At 44.1% G+C, this 16,604-nt stretch overlaps 1 protein-coding gene across 3 annotated transcripts in view; it reads left to right on the top strand.

Annotated features, from left to right (window-relative positions):
• The window catches only part of dync2i1 (dynein 2 intermediate chain 1), a 78,979-nt gene that overhangs the window by 25,187 nt on the left and 37,188 nt on the right, over positions 1-16,604 (top strand). For 2 of the 3 annotated variants that reach the window (XM_055664587.1, XM_055664594.1), the window contains exons 6-8: positions 1,487-1,557; positions 5,494-5,539; positions 10,530-10,589. In XM_055664587.1, the coding sequence (XP_055520562.1) occupies positions 1,487-1,557; positions 5,494-5,539; positions 10,530-10,589 (177 nt within the window). The remainder of the gene's footprint in view (positions 1-1,486; positions 1,558-5,493; positions 5,540-10,529; positions 10,590-16,604) is intronic. The other variant, XM_055664603.1, reaches the window with a different exon arrangement.

Consider the following 16,604-nt stretch of genomic DNA (forward strand, 5'->3'; position numbering starts at 1 on the left):
CAAAATCGATGAGTGTGGCCGCATTCAGAACATCCACCTCCAGTCTTGATAAGGTGTCGGCAACCGGATTTGCTTTTCCATGGCTGGTCTGCTTACACATCTGATCACTTGTGAAGACCGGTTCACAAGATGGCAAGATGCTATCCCAGTCATCGACATTTCAGCGTAAACAATAGCCCGCGCTTTTGTTGACCGATGGATTTCGATCTTTGGGGTCCCAAGTACGATCACAACAGACCAAGAACCGCAATTCGAGTCTGCACTGTTTTAAACACTAACCGACCTCTTGGGCACGAACCGGATTCGAACGACGGCGCATCATCCACAAGTGACCAGCCTGATTGAACGGTTCCATCGCCAGTTGAAAGCCGTTCTGGCACCAGGAGGAGACGCGTCAAACTGGAGTGAACGGTTGCCTCTGGTTCTGCTTGGCATTCGTACGGCAGTGAAAGCAGACCTAGGATGTTCGTCGGCGGAAATGGTTTACGGCACAACTCTGAAGCTGCTGGCGAGTCGCCAGCAGTGACAGGCTGTATGCAAAACCAACGTGGGCGTGAAGGCGCCACAGCATTTTAACCAAATATATTAATGACCTGGATGAAGGTTTGGAGAGTTGTTTGCAAATTTCTAGGTGACATCATTAGATGACAGTTGAACAGGCAATCCTATGGACAGGGCAGAGAAGGATATGGAGTGGATGCAAATGGGATTAGAGTAGATGGGCCAAATGGTCAACATGGACATAGTGGGTCAAATGGCCTGTTTCTGTGGTCAATTAATGACTATAATAGGAATCCCATCCTTAAGACATCTAGGGCCCCATACCTGACAGTTTTTAGGCTCCAATCCCAAGCCATTAATCTGGCCGGTGCTAGGTGGTAAAGTTCTCAAAACTCCCTGGCATTATGTGTAGGAAAGAACTGCAGATGCTAGTTTAAATCAAAGTTTGACACAAAATGCTAGAGTAACTCATCGGGACAGAGGGTATCTCTGGAGAGAATGAATGAGTGACGTTTTGGGTTGAGACGTCTTCCTGGCATTATGTTCAGCAGGCTAAACTGTGTTACCAGCATTTTGGTGTTTCCCAGCTGCTAACCACATGTTCTTTTCCCACCGTCACATAAATGTTTGCACCCAGGGTGCTTCTTGATTTCTTCCATGCAAGGTTTTAATTTTAGTTTTTTAGTTTGGAGAAACAGCGTGGAAACAGGCCCTTTGGCCTACCGAGTCTACACTGACCATAGATCACCCATTGACACTAGTTTATGTTGTCCCATTACTGACAAACTCAGAGGTAATTTACAGATGCCAATTAACCTACAAACATGCACGTCTTTCGGATGTGAGAAAGTGCAATCACCACACAGGCAGAACCCGATGTCAGGATTAAACCCGGGTCTTCAACGGTTGTTGGTTGCAGATGTCATTCTTTGCCTCTTGGCTAATTATATTATTGACTGAGACTCATGGTTATTTTCATTTACAGGAACAGTCTGGCAGGAGGAAAAGGGAACAGAGGCATCTGCCTGAATTTACAGATGAAAGCAAATTAAAAGGGTAAATTTCCACAGTTTTAATCCTGTCAATAACGTGACTTATTTTTCTTCAATTTTGTGACAAGGCTTATGTTTATTGCTTTCCCTAACTGTCCTTGAGTAAGTGATGGTGAGACTTCTTGAAATGCTGTCACTGATCGTATGAAGGGACACCCGTAATGCTGTTGTTTAAAGAATTCCGGGATTCGGACTAATGTGAATAATGATGTATTTCCAAGTCAGATGGTATGCCGCTTGGAGAGGGCCTGCAGGTGATGGTGTTCCCACGAACCTGCTCCCCTTGTCCTTCTCATCTTCCTTGATGATAGAGGTCACAGGTTGGATTATCAAATGGAAACTATATTGGTTCTATGTCAACTCTGTGATTGGGAACATCAGTTCTGTTAGTGTTCCAGTTTGGACTTTCATGGTGTAAAGTGTTGTATGTCCATTTGAGTAATCCTTGAAATGATTTAAAAAAACTAGCAGAAATGCTTTTCAGCAAAATGTTTTTGATAAACACGAAGAAACGAATAAAACATACATGTGTAACAAATGCAGGTCTGGTTAAAACAAAATTAATGCTTCAGATGATTTATCTTCCATTGGAAGGAAAATTCAAGGGCAGGAGGAAGATAGGTAAGAAACAACCATGAGGAGCAAATAAAAAGAATAGTCCTGTGGAATGAAATAGTCAATATCTGAGTTTTATCTTAGAGATGCAGTGTGGTAACATGCCCTTCGACCCACAGACTCCACACTGGCCAGCAATCACCCATACATTAGTTCTATCCGACACACTAGAAACAATTTTCAGAAGCCAATTAACCTACATCTTTGGAATGTGGTTCGAAACCGGAGCACCCGGAGAAAACCCAGATGGTCACAGAGGGAATGTACAAACTCCTAACAGACAGCACCCGCAGTCAGAATCGAACCTAGATCTCTGGCGCTGTAAGGCAGCAAATGTACTGCTGCATCACTGTGTCGTCCCTTTAGCTACAAAAGTGTTTGAGCCAGTGCCCTGACCCAGAGCTATTTGAACATTTTATATTTCTTGGTTTGTAATAGGACAGTTACATAGTTTTAGCTATCTAGAGACTCTTCACATTGTGAATTTCATATTTTACAAAATTTGTACCATGAAATGTCGTCTTCTTGAAGTTCGAAAATACTTTGTGCTTGCTGTGGAATTATGCTGACTGAAGAATTATTGCAGAATCAGGTTTAAAGGATCAAGTCTGAAGAGTTGAGATTACTCAGTTTGCGGATTAGTTGGTTAATACATTATGCAGCTGAGTCAACCAGATCAGCGTGGATCCATACTCGGTGGTAAATTAGCTCACATCTGAAGCAATGTAAAAATAACTCAGTGGCTGTTGGGTTAGGAAGGAAACATTTGGGTTTTTCTATCCAATGACCACTGTTGGAATTGTGAAAAGAAAATTGAGCTTAAGAGTTATGCTAAATTTCCATTCCTATATGGACAAAGAATGATGATTCGAGCCAGTACAATTTGCATACTGCCACACCAGGTCAATGTAGGATACAATCTCACTGGCTCTCCACTCCGCACTGGACCACTTGGACATTAAATCACATACGTCAAGCTGTTGTTTATAGACTACAGCTCGGCATTCAATACAATCATCCCCACTAAGCTGATTAGAAAGCTCACGGAACTGGGTCTCTGCACATCCCTCTGTAACTGGATCCTCAACTTTCACATCAACAGACCACAATCTGTACGAATTGGCAGCAACATTTCTTCCTCGATAACCATCAGTACGGGAGCACCTCAAGGCTGTGTACTCAGACCCCTGCTCTACTCATTGTGTAGAAACATAGAAACATAGAAAATAGGTGCAGGAGTAGGCCATTCGGCCCTTCGAGCCTGCACCGCCATTCAATATGATCATGGCTGATCATCCAACTCAGTATCCTGTACCTGCTTTCTCTCCATACCCTTTGATCCCTTTAGCCACAAGGGCCACATCTAACTCCCTCTCTAATATAGCCAATGAACTGGCAAAAGAGTCAAAAGCTTCTTCAAATTCCTAGGTGTGCATATCTTTGAAGATCTTTCCTGAGCCAAGCACACTGATGCAATTATAAAGAAAGCCCATCAACGCCGCTACTTCCTGAGAAGTTTGCAGAGATTCTTTATGTCAGAGAACACACTCTTGAACTTTTACAAGTGTACAGTAGAGACCATATTGACTTGGAAAGAACTGCAGATTCTGGTTGAAATCAAAGGTAGACACAAAATTTCGGAGGAACTCAGACTGAAGAAATGTCACCCATTCCTTCTCTCCAGGGATGCTGCCTGTCCCGCTGAGTTACACCAGCATTTTATGTCTACCTTCGACCATATTGACTAATTTCATCACGGCCTGGATCAGCAACTTGAATGCCCAGCAGCGAAGAAGACTGAAAAAATTGGTGAACACTGCCCAATCCATCACAGGTACTGATCTCCTCACCATTGAAGGGATTTACAGGAGTCGCTGCCTAAAAAAACGAAGCCAGCATCATCAGAGACCCACAAATGCAATGCCGAGGTTCAGGAACAGCTTCTTCCCGACAGCCACCCGGCTATTAAACACTACAAACTCCAAATAAGTTCTGAACTACCTAGAATTGGGGGCATTAGTTTTGTCTTTTTACACTATTATTGTTTGTTTTTATTTGTATTATATATATATATATATATATATATACACACAAGGACAGACACAGACACAGACACACACGTGTGTGTGTGTGATCTATATATATCATGCACACACATATATATATATATATATATAAAATGACTAGGCTAGGCTCAGATCAGATCAATTAGGGCTGATTGAATGAGGTATTGGAAGTAGGCTTCAGAAAATCATCACTGGCGATCACTTAAAGATGAGTATGATTGCCCTCCGGGTGGGCCGTTCCCTCCATGTGCATGGCATGGGATGGCGGGACATATGCTGAGAGAATGGAGCGTCTGGGCTTGTACACTATGGAATTTAGAAGGATGAGTGGGTATCTTATTGAAACATATAAGATCTTAAGGGTTTGGACACACTAGCGGCAGGACTTGTGTTCCCGATGTTGGGGGAGTCCAGAACCAGGGGCCACAGTTTAAGAATAAGAGGTAAGCCATTTAGAACGGAGACAAGGAAACACTTTTTCTCACAGAGAGTTGTGAGTCTGTGGAATTCCCTGCCTCAGAGGGCGGTGGATGCTGGTTCTCTGGATACTTTGCTCGCCCTAGCAAGTGCAAATGCATTTTTTTTAAGTCACAGTACACTGAGTTCTGCTAGCTAGCCAGTGCAAATGCATTTTTTTAAGTCACAGTACACTGAGTTCTGCTAACTAGCAAGTGCAAATGCATTTTTTAAATGTCACAGTACACTGTTTTCTGCTAGCTAGCAAGTGCAAATGCATTTTTTTTAAATGTAAAAATGAAGGAGGGTGCAAAAGCCGAATTGAGCAGTTGTCGGCTATGGGTGAGTGGTGGAAAATTGCGTTGGGGAATGGGTTGCGTTGGGGGACCAGGCCCCCCGTGTGACAGGGACCCAACAGGTCCCACTTGGTCTAGTGTATAATAAAATTGTTTGGGGTAAATATAAAGGGGAATAGGATTAATTTAATTGATCTGGGAGCCAATGTCGACTTGATGGGCCAAATGACTGCCTTCTTATTCATACGAAAATGAGACATTTGCTTCCTGAATGTGTCAAGAATGGTGCAGGTGAGGAAATTATAATTCCAATCAATATGAGTTTAGTTCCTGTACTCATCTCCAAGTTATTAAAATCATGGTGTTATGTTAAAATATAGAATAAAAATAAGGAAAAAGGATGGTCTATAATTATAACTATTTAAACCTATCTTTTATTTAAAAAGACACTTTAGGCTGTGATAATCCTTTGTTAATATGTATGATATTTTCTCAACATTAATTTAGGATTTCAATGGATCAAGAAAAGCTTGCAGGAACTCTCTCAGAAGAGGTAATTTTCATAATATGTTAAATTTCCAGAGTAATTCATTTTTATGGGATTTGATATAATTGAATAATATTACTTAAAAGGTTATTGCCATTCCTAATATACACAAATCATTTTGGTTTGCCACTGGAAGAATGAGGTAGTAAAATTCTTCGATGTAGTAAAATGTTTTAACATTTCTCATAAAACTGCTACTATGAATTCATTGGTTTACCTAACCTGCTCCTTATCTCGACTTCCATTCAGTATGTACCCCCTATCTATCTATCTATCTCCCTATCTCCACCATCCATCGTGTTAGTGTGCGGGATTTGCTGGTTGACACGGACACGGTGGGCCGAAGTGCCTGTTTCCGCGCTGTACCTCTGAACTAAACTAAACTAAATTAAACTGGTTTTATTTAGCAAGATTATCTGTCTGACTAAAGCCATGAATGTGATGCACTCTTCCGCAGATGGACATTGCGGAGATTGAAAATTATTTTTACTTGCTTCCTAAAATCTGCTCTCTTGCTCTTGGTTTCTGTCTCTTACTCACTATTACCATGGACAATGCCAGATCATTTAAAACCTTAATGTACAATTCAAAGAAGAGTGGAAGTACAAACTCCATTACAGTGTTTGACAAAAAACATTTATTTACATCTCCAAAATACTGCCCACTTCCACTCTTACTTTAGTCCTTGCTAACACTGCATAATTTCTTGTTCTACTTCTTTCAGTTCCAATTCGTCCAAAATATAATCACATGTATCTGCAATAAAAGCAAAGTATGCTCAGGATACTCATTAAGTCAGGCAGTATTTTGGAGAAAAAAGCAGCAATGGTTCTTCTGATCATTGGCTGTGGTATTCTTGGATATTCTTGATTAGTAAGAGTGCAAAGGTTACGGGGATAAGGCAGGAGAATGGGGTTGAGAGGGAAAAACAGCTTAGCCATGATCAAATGGATGCGCAAACTCAATGGGCCGAATGGCCTAATTATGCTCTTGCGTCTTATGAACTTATGAGCCTCTCTTCGGAATGCATGTTTGTCTCTGTGCAAATTATGGGCCACCACCGTCAAATTACCTTGAGCAAAAATCATTTAAGGCTGCCTCATCCTGTTTTCAGAACTCTCACCGTTTCCTCTTTCTTGGAGATAGGTATAGATAATAAATGTCTTATGAATGAATAAATTAACAAAATAAAAATTGTTGTTATATTGTTGCGGTAGGGATGAAACCAATTTACTTCCAGCTTCCTATTTCTCTTGTCTATCTCTTCAAGGTTCTGACAGTTCTCATTTGTATGTTTGTTACTCCACAACAGAAGTAATATGTGTACCAAGTCACATATTGCACCACCTATTTTCCACTGCCAGTCATTCATTGTGATCGGATACAAATAACAAAATTCTTTGCATGTAGGGTTGTGACATGACTCATTTGCCTACTGGAGCAGGAGGAGTACCTTCCAGGATCTCTTCCATTCACATCCCTTGGATTGCCTCTCTTTGATCTGCTTCATTGTGCTGACACACCTAACGTGGTTCTTGATTCAGTGTGTTTACCCACCCATCAGTCAATGCAGGGCATCCGGATCAAGAAATGTAAAGATTTGCATGTTTAGGAGTGTTTAGTTTTCAGTAGAATCTTCATTTGTGGGCTCACTGCTGGGAAATTCATGGGGGAGGGACCTGGATGAGTGCATCACATAAAGGGGACAAATCTAATACAAGCTCTCACTACTATTTCTGAATGGGTGGTCCAAGGACCATAAGACCATAGACACATGAGGACAATGAGGCCATTTGGCCCATCTAGTCTACTATGCCATTTGATTATGGCTGATCTATTTTTCCCTCTCAACTGTATTCTCCGGCCTTCTCTCCATCACCCTTGACACCCTTACTAATCAAAAATTATCTATCTCCATTTTAAAAATACCTAATGACTTAGCCTCCACAGCATCTGTGGCATTGAATTCTACAGATTCACCACCATCTGGCTAAAGAAATTCCTACTCACCTTTCTAAAGGTACGTCCTTTTATTCTGAGTGTGCCATAGACATGAACTGGATGCCATAGTATGTGATGGGGTTACATAATTGCATGACATACTTGGAGGACCCAGAAGGAAAGCCAAAAACCTTGTAAGGATTTTCTACTTTTTATTTACATTGAGTTTGAATCTTAGAATGCTGAAAAACATGACACTACATAATCCAGTTCATGAAATGAATTGATAATCTTGGCCATCTGGCTCAACCTGCACATCTGTAATATTTCTGGAACCAATTTAAAAAATTATTAATGGAGGCACTTTTCAGATCCGTTTTATCTTCCCCTTCAAATCACAATGTCAGCAAAACATTAATCTTTGTAATTACATTCATGAGCTTTCTGCAGTCTATTACGTTTTTACGTCCATGTGTCAGATCCCAAATGACGAGTGGTGAGATTCACTAATTTTTCTGTTTATGATAGTTTATTCATGATTTTTAAATTGTTTAGCATCAATATGCATTCCTGCTTTATTGAAATTATGTTACTGAGCAGGAGCTGGATCAATTGAGTTCTTACTTGCCTTGCAATTGATAAGCCTTTTCTACCTGTTTATACGAACAAATAAAATATTGCTATATTTTTCATGTTTATCACTATATAAAACTGCCTGAGCTGCTCTTGACTTCTGCAATAAATTATCAGCGAAGCCAATTATAAAACATAAATAGGCAAGAGAGAATTAGATGTCAAGATTAAATTTAATTTAATTGAATTGAATCCTTCATTTGTCATTCAGACCTTTCGGTCTGAACGAAATGTCGTTGCCTGCAGCCATACATGTAATAATAAACAACACACAATAAACACAAATTAACATCCACCACAGTGAGATCACCAAGCACGTCCTCACTGTGATGGAGGCAAAAGTCCTAGGGTTGCTGTCTCTTACCTCCTCTTCTCCCTCTGCGCTGAGGCGATACCCCACCGGGCGATGGTAAGTCAGTCCTGCGGTACAAGCTCGGCGGCCCGGGGGCGGTCGAAGCTGCCGCCCTCCAGCAGTTGTTGCCACAGGAGCTCCGGAAAACAGGCATCAACCTGTGACCCGCGAGCTCCCGACGATGTCATCCACTGGCCCGCGGCCGAGCCCCGGATTCAGGTCGCCGCCGCCAGAACGCTGACTCAGCCACCGGAGCACCGTCTCCGCCCCGCACCGGGCCGCCCACACGGGAGCGTCTCAGCCCCGCACCGGGCCGCCCACACGGGAGCGCCTTCCAGCCGGGAGCTGGGCCGCCCACACGGGAGCGTCTCAGCCCCGCACCGGGCCGCCCCCACGGGAGCACCTTCCAGACCGGGTCGCCCACACGGGAGCGCCTTCCAGCCGGGAGCCGGGCCGGGAGCCGGGCCGCCCACACGGGAGCATCTCAGCCCTGCACCGGGCCGCCCCCACAGCAGTGCCTTCCAGCCGGGAGCCGGGCCGCCCTCACAGGAGTGTCTCAGCCCCGTGCCGTCCACCCTCACCGGAGCACCGAGCCGTGCCGCTGCCCGAACGCCGCGGCGGCTCGAAGACGGCCAGCCTCGCGTTGGTAAGTCCTGGCTGGCTCTACCTCCGGATCCTCGAGGTTGGTCGCAGGTTGGAGGCCGCCAGCTCCGCCATTGGGCTTCAGCTCAGACGGGGGAAGAGAAGGGGGATACGACAAGAAAGTCGCATTCCCCCGAAGGGAGAGACAGAAAGCCCTGTTTCGCCCCCCCACGCATAACACAACCAAATAACCAAAGGTTTAACTGAACAAGACAAAAAAAACAACACGAAAAAGTAAAAACAGACAGACTGCAGGCGAGCCGCAGCCGTTTCACAGCGCCGCCACTTCCGGATTTTGAGGAATATGTTGAAAGTATAGGTAAAACAAAATAAATCAATAAGGGATGAATTTTATGGGCCTACTTGCTTCTCTCTTTTTTCTAATATTCATGTATATATGTAAGCATGTTTGACTTTTTCATTTCTTGGAAATAGATCTATTGGTATGGTCTAATTTAACCAGAAACAAGTAATACATTAATAGGATTTTAGTTTGATCATAAAAAATAAAGCAGGAGCAGAATTAGGCCATTTGGCCCATCAAGTCTACTCCGCCATTCGATCATGGCCAATCTATTTTTCCCTCTCAACCTCATTCTCCTGCCTTCTCCCCGTAATCTTTCACACCATTACTAATCAAGAACCTATCAATCTCTGCTCTAAAAATAACCAACGTCTGGCCTTCACAGCCTTCTGTAGCAATGAATTTGTCAGATTCATTATCCTCTTGCGAAAGAAATTCCTCCTCATCTCTATTTAGTTGACTATTTATTCTTTGCAATCCAGGTGACACCTCATTCAATACAAAATTATTGATCATAAACAAGTTACAGATGGGAACTTTGATATTTTTAGGAGCCAGATGTAAAATCTTTCAAATTGGAGCACCACGATGTGCACCCAATGGGTGCCTCAAGAGCTGCAATTTGCAAGGAGTTCAGCTGTCCTGTAGTGGAAGGAACAGGGAATTGAATCTCATTGTATTTTTCAGATTTTACTCTAAACCACTGGGATTGCTCAGCATAATAGCCTGTAGGTTTTGGGAATGGAAATGCCCCTGGCTTGCTAGCCAAGCTCAGTCGCCAGTTTTCAGCTCCATCCCACTGTTAGTAATGCAGTCGGCTGTAATTTGCTGATATTCCCCTAATTTGAAAATCAGCTCGTAGATCCCACACTAGGTTAGATCTGTGTGCACGCTTCTTACAATAAGCATTTTGAAGACTGGGAAAGAAATAATACTTAATATCTATTGATGATTAAAATATATTTTATTATTTTTGAAGTGTTTTTGGCTGTTTCCTTTAAACCTATTGAAAATTATTTTTTTAATATTAGTCTTTTCCCCATTTTTGTTGTTTGTCGTGTATGTATAATGTGTGATGATGAAACTTATCTATCTGCTCAACACTATCTCTGGCATGATCTTAGAGTACAGGTAGACTTCAATCAACATGGCGGTCCAGTCAGGTCGCAATGAGTGATGATGATGTAAGAATTTGACCCTTCATAAAGCTGTTCAATTAAGTTAGTGTTTAGATTATTTTTGTAATTAGAATAAGGACATGGTAAATAGAAGCAAGCATAGTCCAAATAGCCCCTATAGCCTGCTTTGCCATTCTGTATCATAGCTGACCTTTGACTCAATTCCACTATCTTGTTTAAGTCCTATAGGTCCTTCATTCCCTGGAGTCTAAACACCTTTTGATATCAGCTTTGAAATTACTTAAACATCGAAGTTCTGTAGTCCACTGGGATACAGATTGCTAGATACTTAACGGGAAACTGGTAGAAGAAAAAGGATAGTTTGTTTCAAGTTATACAAAAATATGTTATTATCCGAGTTGAATCCTCGTACTTTCTTTCCTTTTATTAAGCTGATTTTGAAATAAAATAAATCTTGGTACAGGTGCACAACCTTTTTATCCGAAGATCCAAATAACGAAAACCTCCGAATAGCGACATTTTTTCAGTCCTTGAAGAAAGGTCCTTGAAAACGTTCACCGAGGGCGGCCCGCAGAGGTGACAGCGGAACCTCCGGTCGGTCCTCGAAGAAAGGGGAACTAAATCCCCATTCATAAAAGAGAAGGTGAGGGTATATTGCGCGGGAGGGTTAATAATTGACAATCTGCTGCTGCCTGCCCGCTGAGTTAAAAAGTTCCCACAGTGTATCGCGAGTCTTGCGTGGGAAATATTTAACTCAGCGTGCAGGCAGCAGCAAATTGTCGCTCCCTTCAGTTTCACCCCACCTACACCCCTCTGCTTCCCGGCCATGTGTGTGACCCCTTCCCTCCCCTCTCCAGCTCCCCGCGCATTGCACCGGCGCGGGGGCTTTGCACTGTCTTCACGTTGGAGCCAGTGCCAGTCACCGGAGACGTCAGGACCAACGGGACACCGACCCCCAGGCCCACTGCAAGCACGGAGAACCCAGAGACCTACAGCCAGCAGCAGCCCAGCGCCGTTCCAATTCCAGAGGAACACGCTCTCCGCTGTCCCCGTAGGGACAGAAGCTGATGGCTCGGGCTGTGAAGTCTCCGGCCACCCCCCTGTACAGGAGCTGAGACTGGGAACTGTGGGGTTGTTTGCAGTTGCAGAGGGAGGGGGCAAGGGCGGTACAGTTCCCAGTCTCAGCTCCATTCCAGGGGGGTGACCGGAGACGTCAGGACCAACGGGACACCGACTGCAAGCACGGAGATCCCATAGACTCACAGCCAGCAGCAACTCTAGCCCAGCCCCGCTCCAACTCCAGAGGAACCCGAGTTGCGGATGAGGGGCCGCAGCTCGGGCTGTGGGCGAACTGCCACTTGTCGCTGTAGCGGCGCATCGGGGAGCGGGTTCCTGTTGGTCCTGACGTCTCCGGCCATCCCCCTGGACAGGAGCTGAGAGACGTCAGGACCACCAGAAGCCGCTCCCCGATGGGCCGCTACGGCAACGTGGCAGTTCGCCCACAGCCCGAGCTACGCCCCCTCATCGGGACACCGACCCCCAGGCCCACTGCAAGCACGGAGATCCCAGAGACTCACAGCCAGCAACAACTCTAGCCCAGCCCCGCTCCAACTCCAGAGGAACCCGGGTTGCGGATGAGGGGGCGCAGCTCGGGCTGTGGGCGAACTGCCACTTGTCGCCGTAGCGGCCCAACGGGGAGCGGGTTCCTCTGGAGTTGGAGGGACAGGGAGACACAGCGGCTTTTGAGAATGGTGGGCAATCACTTCCAAAGTTCTGCCCACACAGTCAGTACACCTCTCCTACACTTGTCTCCCGCACTAAGATCATCTCGCAGAGAATGATCCCAGCCTAACCCTCCCTATTCTCTCCTATTCTGCAAGAAAAAACTACATTGAAGACTCAAACTCGCGATCGAGTAACTGCCGGGGTCGAGGCGCAAACTCGCGACCTTGCGGATACGAACCGAGCACTCTACCACTGAGCCAGCCGTTAAAATCTACGCTAAAAATCTTCCATTCCGAAAGCCGAAAAATTCTGAATTACGAAAAGTGCCTGGTCCCAAGGCTTTCGGATAAAAGGTTGTGCACCTGTAATTCCTTTCGAAATTAATAAAAACATGAGAGTTGACTGCAAATATCATCAATGTTATTAGAACAGAAAATAGATGCAGGGATAGGCAATCAGGCCTCTCTGACATGCTCAGCCATGAATTAGGTTATGGGTGATCTTCAGCACCACCTTTCTGTGTTGAAGTCATATCCCTTTATACAATATCTCAATAAAGATCTTGAATTTTTATTCATATTAGGGTTTTTTGTTTGCCCTAATATCTACAAAAAATAACGTTCATAATCTTGAATAAATTGAACATCTGAGCCTCTATAGTTGTCTTGACTCCAAAGATTCACTGCAATTTGCATGAAGAAATTTATTTTAATCTCTCTTCTGAATGGCTGACTCCTTATTTTGAGACTCGAAAATTGCAGATGCTGGAATTTTGAGAAAATAAAAGCAAAGTGGTTGCGGATCACAGTGGGTCAGGCAGTAACTGTGAAAGGAATGGACCGATGATGTTCTGGGTCAGGGACCTTCTACAGACTGTTTGGAGTGGGGAGATTAAGCTGGAAAAGAGAGATGGGGTGGGGCAATGCCTGGCGAGTGATAGGTGGATACTGGTGACGGAGGTGATGTGATTGGCAGATGGGTGCAGTAAGTCACAAAGGCTAGAGGTGAAAAGGAGACAAAGGGTATCAGATAAGGAAAGAATAAGAGGAGTGAAATGTCGGAGGGCGGGATATGGGTGGAAGGTGACGGGTAGAAGATAGTACGGGGATAAAAGGACATATGGGACTCTGGGATGGGAGATGAATGTATGGAATAGGGGAAACAAGCTGGGTGAATGGGATGGTGGGAGAAACGTGTCACATCAGGGTTTGGGGGGGGGGGTGGAGGCAGGAGAAAGAGGGGGGGTTATTACTTGAAATTGGAAAATTCAATTTTCATATCGTTGGGTTGTAAGCTCCCCAAGTGGAATATGAGCTGTAGTTCTTTCATTTAGCTTGTGGTCTCACTCTAGGAATGAATGAGACCAAGAACAGAAAGGTCAGTATGGGACTGTGAAGGAGAGTTAAAATGGATTGCAACCAGGAGTCTTTTGAGAACCTGATTCCTAGACCGGGAGATATCACACAAGGAAACATCAACACTGCAGGATCATCTCTCGTTCTTGTAAGCTCATGAGAGTTATGGTACAATTTGCTTAATTTCTCCTCATACAAAAAAATCATCCATCCGAGGAATCAACCTGAAGAACCTTGTCTAACTTCCTCGATTGTAAGCATATCCTTTTGCAGTTAGAGGAAACAAATCTAAGTACAACTAGACTGTGGGACCCGTTGGGTCCCTTGTTCACATGGGAGAGCTGGTTCCCCAACGCAATATTCCACTTCTCCACCAATTCCAATATTGGTGGCCAGTTGGGGGGGGGAGGGGGGTGGGGGGCTTTCTGGAGCGCTAGTATGGGTGTTGTTACCTGAAAGAGGCAACACAAGTAAAAAGGTAGTGAAGATGGCATATGGCGTGGTCATCTTCATAGGTTGGGACATAGAATATAACACTTGGAGTGTTATTTTGCAATATTACAAAACACTGCTAGTATTGCATGGAGTATTGTGATCAGCTCTGTTCACCACACTATAGGAAGGATGTTATTGTGCTAGAGAGAGTGCAGAAGAGATTCACCGTTCTCAGTTTTACCCTATGTTCAAGACACCTCACATGCTCTTCGTCTCCTCCATGACTTCCGTTTTCTAGGCCCCCACTCCCTCATCTTCACCATGGATGCCCAGTCACTCTACACCTCCATCCCCCACCAGGAGGGTCGTCAAGCCCTCTATTTCTTCCTCGACCGCAGAACCAACCAGTCCCTGTCTACTGATACCCTCCTCTGCCTAGCAGAGCTGATCCTTAGCTTTAACAACTTTTTGTTTGACTCCTCCTATTTCCTCCAAATCCAAGGCGTAACTATGGGCACGTGCATGGGCCCAAGCTATGCCTGCCTCTTTGTAGGGTACGTCGAACAATCCTTGTTCGAGGCATACCATAGCCCTTTCCCGAACTCTACCTCCGCTACATCGACAACTGCATTAGTGCGACCTCCTGTACCCATACAGAACTTACTGACTTCATCCAGTTCACCACTAACTTCCATCCGGCACTCAAATACACCTGGACCATTTCCGACCTCCCTACCATTTCTAGACCTCACTATCAGCTGCTCTAGATCGGTGAGACCAAGCGCAGGTTTGGCGATCGCTTCGCCCAACACCTCCGCTCGGTTCGCAATAACCAACCTGATCTCCCGGTGGCTCAGCTGTTCAACTCCCCCTCCCATTCTGAATCCGATCTTTCTGTCCTGGGTCTCCTCCATGTCCAGAGTGAGGCCCACCCTAAATTGGAGGAGCAGCTCCTCATATTTCGCTTGGGTAGTTTACACCCCAGCAGTATGAACATTGACATCTCCAATTTCAGGTAGTCCCTGCTTTCTCCTTCTTTCCCCTCCCCTTCCCAGCTCTCCCACAGCCCACTGTCTCCGCCTCTTCATTTCTTCTTCCCCCACATCAGTCTGAAGAAGGGTCCCGACTGGAAACATTGCCTTTTCCTTCGCCCCATAGATGTTGCCTCACCCGCTGAGTTTCTCCAGCTTATTTGGTACCATCACATTGTGGTCAGTTTGCTTATCTGTGCTGTAGTGTTTGTCTTATCACGTGTTAAACAGGTGCAAGGGCTGGGGCTTCTACAACTTACCTTCTAGATTCCTATATCTGCTGCACCAATTGTCTTTCCTTCCTGTTGCCCTTGATTAACTAGTTTTGCAGTAGTTGTGCCTTTGCAGATCTAAGTGAAGGTATTGCTTCTTCTTAATGTTGCATTCAATACTTTTTGAAAGGAATTATTCCATAATTGTTTTGTGAAAGAAATTTGATTTGGTTATACAACTACTTTCTCAATTTAAAATATGATTCAGATATTTTGCCAAACTAATTCTGGGGTTAATAAAGCTTGCAGTTATTTAGTTATATATTATAGCATCTGCACATAGGAAATAATGGGTGTTTATCTAAAGATTCCACTCCAGGGCACTTGTTTTTTGTGGGGAAAAAAGCATTTGGTATCTGTATCATCTTTGAAACATCTAGAATTGTTTTATTTTCATGACAGATGCCAATGAAAGTGTTGTCATTACAAACATAAATGCTCTTTCAGTTGTAAATCCTATTAATCCTGAAAATTAACTGTTGTAAATGTGGAATTTTATGCACTCAGATGTTAACTCGCTAATTAATATTTTAAAGCATTGTTAAATTTAAAATGTAATAGCCTACTTGCTTTTATTTATTAATTCAGTCTTCCTTTTATTCGTGTTCTCTTAATTCAATATTCTTTCCATTTATTTCTCTGCACCTGATTTGACATTGGATCCATCCTCCGTTTTTCAGTCCATGCACTGATTTGACCATGGTAGCAGAGGGAAGGAAATATTCTGTCTTTAACCTAGTCCAGCCTATATGTTACTGCAGAACTACCTTAACTGTTCTTTGAAGTGGCCTGGCAAGCCTGGCAAGCTTCAACATGTTGAAAATTCAGCGGCGACCAGAAAGACGCTACGACTCTTTGGACCATAGGAGAACTCTCATGACCATGGGTCACCCGCGACATGTCACCAGGGGTCACTTGTATAGTTGTGAGAGGTCTCCTATGGTCATGAGAGGTCTCCAAAGAGTCGTGGCGACCTTTGACAGTGCCGGCAGTCGCCTGTAAAGGTCGCATGTGGGACAGGCCCTTTACTCGCACACTGTGAACTTTGTTGACTCTTTGAGCAACTGATACATATGGCTAAGAGACCAGTTTCTCTTTTGGTAGAATTTCAGTAACTTCCTCACAATTTATATTAAACCGATAAATCTGGGGTTACCTATTTTTCTCCCACTCTCAAATAAGGGTATCTTCTTCTTCTTTTGTGTGGTGTGCACAGCCTAAAGTTGTTGGACAACTTGTTCT

Source organism: Leucoraja erinacea, chromosome 2 (assembly GCF_028641065.1).
Source record: "Leucoraja erinacea ecotype New England chromosome 2, Leri_hhj_1, whole genome shotgun sequence".
NCBI classification, from domain to species: Eukaryota; Metazoa; Chordata; class Chondrichthyes; order Rajiformes; family Rajidae; genus Leucoraja; species Leucoraja erinaceus.